The sequence below is a fragment of the Apis dorsata genome, unplaced genomic scaffold (genome assembly GCF_000469605.1).
Source record: "Apis dorsata unplaced genomic scaffold, Apis dorsata 1.3 scaffold_113, whole genome shotgun sequence".
NCBI lineage: Eukaryota > Metazoa > Arthropoda > Insecta > Hymenoptera > Apidae > Apis > Apis dorsata.
Window position 1 is genome coordinate 1,279,422 of NW_006263408.1, and position 11,367 is coordinate 1,290,788.

An 11,367-nucleotide genomic window follows, 5' to 3' on the forward strand; every position below is an offset into this window, starting at 1 on the left:
TAATATTTTACTTGCGAAAAATTAGCTATCTTTCAATATTCCTCCTAAATTTTTTTCAATATGATTTCTTTTATAACATTGCATTACTAGCAAAAGAATGTTAGATCTCTTAAAAAATGTTAAACTGAAACAATTTTTTCTTTTACAATATAATTTCATTATTTAGTAATAGAAAATTCAATTCTATCTCTTGATCTATTATTTAATTAATTTATAAACATATATATAATATATTTAATTATGTATTATACATATTATCAACAATTCTAGAATTACTAAGAAACTTAAAGTATCTACTTGTTATTTAATTGTTAATTTTGATGTTTCATTATTTTTCACTGTGTCATTAGAATTTCAACGATCATTTGCATCGCGATAAAAACTTGTCACGTATAAACGTAATATTTAATTGAACTTCAAGGCTTTTTATTATTTACACATAGCGCATAGATAGAAATAAAAATTAAAACGAATAAAGAAAAATATTAGACAAGAAACATGCAACTCAATGCTTAACGGGATGAATATTATTGCTTGAGCAACTAGTCCATTGACATGACACGTTACGCGATTCATTACAATTTGCAATTATGGCACGGTGTTACTTTGATACATTATATACGCCCTCTAGCGATTAAGTTGAAAATCATTTTGCGAGTCGAAATAATAAATGGCGCTTTCAATCGTATAAATGGAACAGAAAATTAGACTTTGTTAAGAATTCATTTTTAACTTGGACGAGAGAATTATGACAATCCAAAAAGAAAAAATAAGAACAATAAACTATTATAATATTTCTTAAAAGATTATTAATTATATTTATTTATTTTCATCACATCGTTTTAATTACGATTATTTATACGTAAAATAGATTTTATATATCACGATGTTGAATATTTTTGTTGCAAAAATGTTAGATCAAGAGGAAATTAAAAAAAAATAGCGAAGAACGAAAAGATAAGAAGAAAAAAAAATCGAGAAGCAAACGAAAGCATAGTATGCATCAGCTTTGAGAAATGCTAATCATTCGTTTCATTCTCTTACCTGGTGCAAATCGCTGCCACAATCCACGCCACGAAACAAAGAAATGTCGCTCTAGCCTTTGTGCACATATATCTGTAGTATGAAAATACAAACCAAAATCGTGATTTTTATCCAAGATCCAAGATAACAAAAATTTAATATCAATTATGTGCTATATCTGAAGATTTTCAGCATTAGACTGATTGAAATCGTACAAGAAAATTACTGGATTTGAAAAAAAAAAGTCGACATGTCTCATAAGGAAGTGGTAAGCAGCATATTCTTTTTTTTCTTCTTTTTTTTCTTCTTTTTTAAATATTTTTAAAATGCTTTGGCACAATGATAAAGTTTCAAGAAATTGAGTGTTTCGTTTCTGTTGATTGAACACTTGCGTAACAATTTAAGTGTAAAAAGTATATTTCCGTGTAAAAGATGAATATTATTGTATATACTAAAAAGAAACGAGAAATAAATGTGTGAAGATGTGTAAAAAGATTTGGTATACTCGATATATTTTTTATATTGTGCTTATACATTATATCGATGTAAATGATGAAGTTTGACGAGTTTTATTTTTCTTTCCACGTTTCTGTCCATTTAATTTTCACAGCATTCTTTATCAGGTATAACTTTGCATTCGGAATATATATATATATACGGGTCAATGCATGTGTTGACCCGTATATATCTAACCTAAATTTCATCGTGAGCCTCTCTATTCATTGTTAGAGTCATATTCAATATTAGAATTGCAAATTCTCTTTAATCACAATTTTTCAAATCGATATTTCTCTCTTTAAAAAAATCTACATAGCTTCATCGAATTCAAATTATTGTATATTTCAAATATGAGCTAAAAATTATTTATTTAAATAAAAGACTTTATTTAAATAAAAAAATAAGTGAAAAGATATATCTTTATTTATAAAAATATTGTGTAACATAATTTTGTAACATAATTTTTAATCAATGTATTAATTTTTATTGCCTTTTTCTCAAAATCTTATCTATCGTACAGGCATCTAATGTTTTCACCTGCTTTCGAAATTAAAAAAAAAATGAAAAACAAACTTTTTAACTATAATGAAAGAATGAAGTTTGCCATGAAGAAATGGATTCAAGATTTTTAGAAAAATTATTGACGATAATATATTGCAGGAAATGACGATTATATGGGGAAAAAATGTGTAAATTTAAAATTAAAGAGTAAATTATCATATAAATTTATATTTTTTTTTATTTTGTTTTACAAAAATATATCTTCTCGTTTATTTTTTATTTAAATGAAGATAAAATTTTTCAGACCACTCTCATATTTCTCGGTCAAGCTTTTCTGAGTATTTGAGTATTGGTTGATTTCGTAACTGTATCCATATGCATTCAAAACACATTTAGAAAGATGTTACGAGTTTACTTGAAAAATATTTTGTTATCCTCTTTTCTTACTTACCCAACTCGTAAGGGCTCACAAATTGCATAATACCGTTCAAAACTGATGGCTAGAATCGTCAAAACTGAAGCGTGTGCTACGGTTAATTCAACAAATGGTACAGCTTTACCTGAAATTAGAAAAAGTTTATTGTTAAAAAAATTACCAATCTCTAATAATTTTACATCGAAATATAAAAGAAATAATTCAATTAAATAAAAGAAAAAAAAATTATTGAGAAATATTATCTTAGAGAGGTTAAGAAATTAATTTGGTTAAGTTGCTCTATCGAATGATTGGTTAATTAATTACAAAAAGCAATCTTATTGGTTGTTAATATTTATATATTTGTTAAAGTTTATACGCAAAATATATAACAAATTAATTTTTTATCGGAATAAAATAATTGATTTTTGATTCGGACATGATTAGCATGAATGAAATATTCGTAATATTTCAGAAATTTAATCTTGTTTGTTTATTAATATTTACCAATCGAAAAATTATTGGAAATTTGTATTCAAATAAATAAATTTATTTTAATATTTCAACTTAAACAATATTAATTTTATTATTAATTTAAATATTCAGAAGTTAGAAATATTTGACTCGTTTTGATATCTGTAATTAATGGAATGAATTAATCATTCTTTACAAATCAAGAAAAATTCTTTTTCTCTGATGATTAATAAAATTTAACACAATTTTTACGTTTAAAATACATTTTATATTTTGTTAATTGTTTATTTTCAGAAACTCGTTGTATTCGATCCTCTTGTTTCGTGGCACAATTGAATTTTGATTAAGAGTTAATTTTCACGTATCAATAACGGAGAATATTCGAGATTTACGATTCCATCATAAAGAAGCTTGTTCGACAATCAGGATGTCGCAATAAACTGAAACATTACTCTGGATTCTACTATTTTCAGTGTCTTTTTTTTCATTTACTCGATATTCACTATAGAATCGATCAAACAATTTAAACCTCTTGTTCGGAGTAATTGTTTTTTTTTTTTTTTTTTTTTTTTTTTTTTTTTTTTTTCGATAAATGCGTCACAACAAAACAGATCCTATTTTTAACATAGAGTTTTTCAAAATTTATTATTCCTTTAAAATTCCACTCTTCAAATATATTCTTACAGTTAATAAGTAAGTCTTACTAATTAAAATTTATTTCACATTGAATAAATGAAAAATTATTTTTGTATTTTTCGCTGTAATAATTTTTAATGACTTTAGAAATATCGATATAATACAGATGTATTACAAATGTAATTTTTATTTAATTTATTATCAAAGACATATCATATGAAATGTCTTTTTTTAATTAATATCGAATTTTGTTTCCTTTTCAATAAAAATATATTTAATATATATAAATATATTTCAAGCAAACATAAAAAATAAATCTTTCTTTTAGACTTAAACTTAAATTCGTCTCACAAGAGGTTAAAATTAAACGTAATTTTTTTGGAGGGGGATTAAATCTAAGTTTAGAAGTTTAGAAGGAATTAGGAGAAAGTAATAATAGTATCTAAAGATTCTAAAGATTCAGAAAGCACGTTGAGTGCATAAACCATGGAACATTATGAGTCACTGTGGACCATTGATCCGCTCTAGATCTTGTCAACGAGCTTCACTCATGAACATAATTGTAACAAGAGGAATTTTTCTATTATTATTTTTATTTTACGATGAATTTTTTAACTTTAATTTTTTTCTCCTTAATATTATAATATTGTAATATACAATTTTTTATGCAACAAAATTTATATTTTAATTTTTTATATTTTTATTATAAAAAATCATAAAAAATGTTTATATAATTTATAATTAATATATGTTGATATATCTATATTATAAATCATTGGTAAAAAGAAATTTTTTTTCTTATAAAAATCTAAAAATATTTGAGTTTGAAGAGATATATTATGCAATAAAAATAAGATTGTTTATAAAATTAATAAGAAAAATCGTAAATCGTGGTTTATATTATTATGATTCATTTAGACAAAATTATTTCCATGAGTGATTAATTTCCGATTCTAACTTCCATGGTACACATATTACGTATGATTTATATTAATGGAAATATAGATATTAAACTAAAAGTCAAAATATAACGATAAATCGTAAATTTTATTGCATATGATTTAATAATATTGAATGATAAAGAAATTTTGTTCCTTCGCAATATAACAATATATGAGATGCGTAGCTTTACTCAGAATATTGCATTCTTTTGAAATGATTGAATTGCTATTAATTTTTATTTGAGTATTTCGTTGTTTGAATATTTTTCTTGTGACGTAATTTTGAAAATGAAATAAGATAAATAAATTCAAATAATAGAGAATTGTAGTAAATTTAAATTTTTATAAGATGAATTTGAATAAGATGGAGATGGGATTGATGTAATTTAAGATAGACTATAGTTTGTTTGAAATCAATCACATTTCATTTTTCAAATAATAAAGTTTTAATTCTGACTGTTCAATTTTTATTTTTAATAAAGATAGTTATAAGAGTTATAAAAAATATTTGAAATGAAATGATTTTTTAAATCATATTTTAAAATTCATTTTTACAGTATCTAATTTTTATAATCATTATTGAAATATGATATATCATATGATATGATATATGTAAAATATTTAGATTAATATTATTCTAATTAATTAATATTAATTCAAATGTTGCAATAAATACAATGGTGTGCAAATATTTTTTATAATCATAATATTTGAGAATTAAAAGTTGGAAAAAACAGAATATTTTCAAATGATATATTTAAATAATTTTGTACAGTTGGTAAAATTATTACAGAATTATTGCAAAAATATTATTATTCTTGTATGAATAAAAATATAAAATGGGTCAGTTAAAAAATATCATTCAATATTATGATTCTAAAAGAGCTAATTAGAATAAATGTAACATTTCAGACATATTTCATTTGTTACATTTGTGAAAATGTCAAAAATTTTAAGCAAAATGTCTTTTATATGTCTGTTTCATTCTCTTTATATGAATATTATGAAACTCTTTGAAATTCCATATCTTCCACCACATATTCAAATAAAAAAAAAAACTCGTTAAAATCACTTCATCTCGTTAAAATAAGTTTAATTAAAAATTTCGCTTTTTTTTATACAAAAAACAGAATTATATTATATAATTTAGTATATTTTAATGTAAAAATGCATAACTTTTATACATTAATAGCCGAGAATGTGTTAAAAAGATTTTAAAAAGTCGATAAAAATAATTAATTTCTTCGAGTTTCATACTTCAAATATTTTTTTCTTGGAAAAGAAAGAAATGCATTCTAATGTGTAAACGAAAAAGAAACGAAGTTAAGGGGAGAAAACGACGGGAGAAAGGCGCAATACGATTTCAAAAGTTCACCTTGGCCATTATATCATCGCGTGATGGCGCTGTGTTATATCGAATGTAAATGTTATTAACATACATGAGAACGCGCCTGCATAATGTTCGTTTTGAAGATTCACGCGGGAATATTTTGCACTTTTGCTTTTCACCTCGTCAACGAGATTGCTGTTACACCTGTTTTTTTTATGAAACGAGAAAAAGTGAAGATAAAATATATTTTCCCATGGAGAAATGAAATATAATTGATTAAAATTCGTTTTAGAAAAACTATCTAGATCTTAATGAAAACTAAAATTAAAAAATATTAATATTTATGAATTATGAATAAAAATATAATAAAGATATATAAGATATATATATAAATATATAAAGATTTATAAAAATAATTTCTTTTAATTATATATCAATATAATTAAAAAGATCATTTCTTAAAGTTTCATACTTAAAAAAATAAAAATAAAGTAGAATTATATAAATAATAAATATGCATGTTAGAATATTTTTATATACTTTTATATATAAAAGAGTAAATTTTTAACAGCACATTTTGTTTGAAATAATTAGAGATGAATGAATTATTCGATTTTGAAAAAGTTAAATAATTTAAATATTAAATTTCAGATATAATAAATTAATTTATAAATTAATTTAAAAATTTTTTATAAAAGAAAATTTTTAAAACTGTTTTAATAATTTACAAATGAAACGATATACAAAACATATTGATTTTTACATTTACTGTCGAATTGACATGATAAATCAATGAAATAAAAAATTTAATGATCCTATTATCGAATAATATTCAATGATTCTATAGAAATACATTTACATATACACTCCATGCTCTCAAATAATTCTCTATAAATAATCAACTCTCAAAATTTTTTCAATATTTTTCATACAGTAGAAATTCTGTCCTCGTACAAATTTTTTTTCTCCTTGATCTTGGTTTCTCTATCAGATTTTGTTAACGAAAGATGTGTTTTCTCGACCGTGAAATTTACGTCTGATAAGAAAGCACAGCTTAGACAGCTTTGTCGTATATTTGATTATCGTTATCGTCTCTCAGGTCTATTCGATAGTTTGTTTGCTGGAAAATTCTCCCTATTTCTATTTATAGGAATTTGTCAAGAAATGCAGGACAATAAGAATGATTTGTGAAAAGACACAATTTTGATCCTTATACTTTCACAGATATTTATATTTCATTTTATTTATTATTATTTATTTTTTAATATTGTATTCATATTTAATATTCTGAAATGAAATTTCAGAGTTGTTATATATTTATTCGACTTCATAATATTAAGAATAATATATTAGGAAGTATATTAAAAAATAGTGATATCTAAAAAGAGGAATATTGTTGATTAGAATTTTGAAATCAATAAAAATTGTACCACCAGAGTATAAATCAAATGTATACAATGTTCTATTGAAGTTATTACAATTATCAAGAAAATGATAGCATATTTTATGATTTTCAATATTTCTGGAGAAACTCAAATTCATTTGGAGTCAAATTCCAAAAATTACAATCATATAAGCAGATAAAATACCCATACTATATATTCATATACTAAAAATTACTATATTTCTATCTATAAGTATATTATAGCGAATTATAATAAAAAATATTAATCAAAATATTAAAATAAAAAATATATCATTTTCTAAAGATTCAAACCATTTTTCAGTTACATCGAGGAGAGCAAGTTCCACCAAGAGGATCCGGTTAGAGGTAGTGGCGCCTTTTCCATTCTATTTCCTGCCACGAAGGTTAAAGAGAATTGGATAGAAAGCGACAGTACAAGAAGGTGTAGCATTAAATGCCTCAGCCTCTAAGAGCAACGGTAATTCTTGGCAGGGGGTAGGAGTTCAGCTGCTCGTTTCACCCAGCCATCAACCTTGTCCACCGCATCATGCTTGGGCCAAATGTGTACTCTCCACCTTGCCCTAGCCTTGTCCACAGAAGTTCTCAAAGCCTTCTCTCGAAACGAATAAAACGAACTGATTGGACGACGCTTATTTAATTAAGGATTCCAGCTTAGAATTTGTTCTTACGATTTATCTTTAGGATTGATCTTGCAACCGTCAGTTGGCGCTACTTGTCAACTTGTGAAGTTTGAATGATAATTTCATAGAAAGCTAGAGAATCCAAATTATTAAGTTTTCAATTATTTCATATTATGAAATAAGCAATAATTGTAGAATATGTGGACTATTTCCAAAATATAGGAATATTAACTTAAATGGAGATTCTCAAGATAATTTCAATCAATTTTTTTTTTGAAAAATCTTCATTTCAGCTTTGTTAATAATATAAAATAATAATGTAATAAACGTAAAAGAAATAAAACAATATATTTCACAAAATTTAAATTATTCTTTCTTACTGAATTATGAAATTCTTCAGTGCTATAGTAATAACTATGAATATAATATAGAAATAATTAAATATCATTAAATTATGCACAAATTTAAACGAATTTTCTTAACATTTCCATTGCAAATGAAATTGGAATTATTAGTCAAAAGCATATTCATTAGAATATGGTACTTCAAAGAATCCTTTCTGTTAATGGAATAATTATTTCAAGAAAGGATGATACTGTGTGGAAATAAGAAAATTTTGAACTTAAGACCAATGAATTGTCAAACGAAATTATGATCTGAATATCGTCCATCATCATTGAAACATTTAATCCATTCTTTTAAGTGATTGCTGCATCAGCTATGAAAGCTGATTATATTATTTGTTCTGATTGAATATCTATTTTATCATGAGTTTATATTATGAACAATTTTAATACTATTTTTCTATGAGTTCCACAAATAATACCAATGGTTAATTGAAATGAAATTTCATGGGGACAAAGAATGAATACGAAATATAAAATCATATCTTTAACAAAAATAAATCTTTAACAAAATTTGTGGTTTCTACTTTATATGTTCAAAATGTACGAATATATATAATAGATGTTCATTATCAAATTATTAATTGTTTAATAATGTAAATAATATAAACAATAACAACAATTGTTAATTAATTAATAACAGAAAATTAATCAACGATTCTATGAATTAGGAAGGAATTATTTTACAGATACAGATACATGATTAGATATATATTAATTGTATTTAATAATCAATATTAGTATCTTTTCAATAGATATGAATTGTTGAAATATAAATTTATATAAATTTAATATTTCGAATTTATTCTTGATATCCTATGATATCTATTTACAAAGATATTGTATAATTTCAAAACTATATTGAATTTTCGTTTCTATTTTTGTTCAGGAATGATAGTTCTTGAGAACTTGAAGCACAATAATGAGGATAGAATTTTTCTGCCCTCTTTAATCTTCATACAAATATTTTTCCTCGAGTATAAGATTTTCTTATATTCATAATATTTCTTTCAAATAACTTGTTTAAAATAAATTGTATATTTTAATTAATAGAGAAAAATTTTATTTTTTTTTCCTTTGTATTCTCACTTTTGTATTGATTTCCGCTTCAAAATTCTGATAAAATCAATGATAAATATTTTGAGTATATTTTCTAATGATCAATACTCTATAATAATTTCAAGAACTTATGGAAGATTTCTCCTCTTTTGTACATATTATTAAATTAAATTTTAAACAAACAAATTAAATATAATTTAATTATATTCACATTCATGATTTCTATATGTTAGCAAAAGAAAAATTTAATCCCTTTTGTATCTCTCTTTTATTATTGATGCAATTATTATCAACCTATTTATAAGCAAATAATGAATTAAATCTCGTTAAAAGTTCCTCGTCGGTCGAATGATATAAGGAAAGCGCAATTTTATTCACTAAAACATGGATTAATACAATATACAGGCTTTGATAACTTTTCCAAGTCGGAATTAAATACCTCGCTGGATTTTTCGTATTAAAATTTTAATTTTAATTGATTTATCTTCATTTAAATGTTTTAAATATGAAAAGTTAGATTAATTAAATTCGAATATTCAAAATTCACAATTGTTTAAGAATCAAACTTGTTTAAATTCAAATATTATATTGCAGAGGTTGAAAATAAATTTTCCAATATCCTTAACGTTCATAAATAACTGAAGTAACCGTGAGTATTTCGAAGTGAAACAGATTGTTCCAATCCTAATTCTCGATCGTTCTCTATGATCGATGAAGACAGAAGTGTTTTCACCGCGACTGTATATCAAACAGCTCCCTCGTAAATATTCTTCTCCTGTGCTTAAGCGTAGGAACAACGAAACAGAACTAACAAATTGTACCTGTCTCACAATGGAGAAACAATTTTCCTCGGGTCTAACTTTTATAAGGAACAGATTACCATTACGATGTATATTCAAATGGAAATTTTCTCATAAGCGTGAAATGTCTATATTTTTTTCTATCTCTCTCTCTCTCTTTCTCTTTCATATCGATTTATTTTTATCTTTCCTTTTTGGAGATTTTTTAGCTCTTGTTTTCAATTTATCAGCAAAAATTGATAAAACTATCGTTTAAAGACGAATAAATTTTATAGAATGAAAACTGACTAAAAATTTACTATTGATTAAAGGAAATAGAAAAGTAGAATATAATTTCAATTTTTTTATTAGATCTAGAAATTGATTTCATGCTTTTTTAAAATAAAATTATCATTTATTTAAAAAAAATAATATTTATTTTGTTTTGTTAACTGTTATTGTTTCATTACTCATTACTTTCGATAATATTGTTTTATTCTTCAAACAAATTTCAAATCCTTTTAATAAAAAAAAAAAAAAAATAGCAGTTTTCCAATACTCGAAAGTGTGCAATAATCAAATGACATCGAATATATCATAATCACATAAAATTTAAAAGAATCCACATAAGAGAGAATTTTTTTACTCTAAAGAACAAATATTTTGTATTTTTGCAAAGTATGCTTATCATATTCAGTAAACGATTATTTTTTTACATTATTTTCATTATTTTCGTGAACCAATTGATATATATCTCTTCAATTATAGATTTTTTCAAAATATATAAAAATTTACTAACAGTCAGATTATAAATCGATCAATTTCCATAATTGTTTTTTTGAAATATGCTTATTTCTTTAAATTTTTTATTGTTGAACTAATCATTTTCAAAATAAGCATCGCCATTTTGATAATTGAACCTTGTTCCATAATCCTAATTCGCTTTCGGGTCAAAGCTTTGACAGCTCGGTTTGAATTAGTATTTATCCATATTAATTCAATCCATGAAAGATGTGAATTTATTCATCAAATTTCAAGTTTCATATAAATAATTCCAAAAATATAGATGAAATACAGATTTTATAGATAATCGAATTTTAAATAAAGAAATTTTAAATAATTTCAAAATTGTGTGAAAAAAAAAAGCTTAAAATCCATTGGATAATTCTGCGAATTGTTAAATTATACATTTTAATTGTGGAATAATAATTTACATCATCAGATAAAATATTTCACAATATATATATATATATATATATAT

At 23.6% G+C, this 11,367-nt stretch overlaps 1 protein-coding gene across 8 annotated transcripts in view; it reads right to left on the reverse strand.

Annotated features, from left to right (window-relative positions):
* Positions 1-11,367, reverse strand: part of LOC102673239 (orexin receptor type 1) — a 105,324-nt gene that overhangs the window by 14,539 nt on the left and 79,418 nt on the right. For 6 of the 8 annotated variants that reach the window (XM_031508956.1, XM_031508957.1, XM_006612512.2 and 3 more), the window contains 2 exons: positions 2,474-2,582; positions 1,045-1,116 (listed from right to left, as the gene is read on the reverse strand). In XM_031508956.1, coding sequence (XP_031364816.1) covers positions 1,045-1,116; positions 2,474-2,582 — 181 coding nt within the window. The remainder of the gene's footprint in view (positions 1-1,044; positions 1,117-2,473; positions 2,583-11,367) is intronic. The other 2 variants (XM_006612513.2, XM_031508955.1) reach the window with 1 other exon arrangement.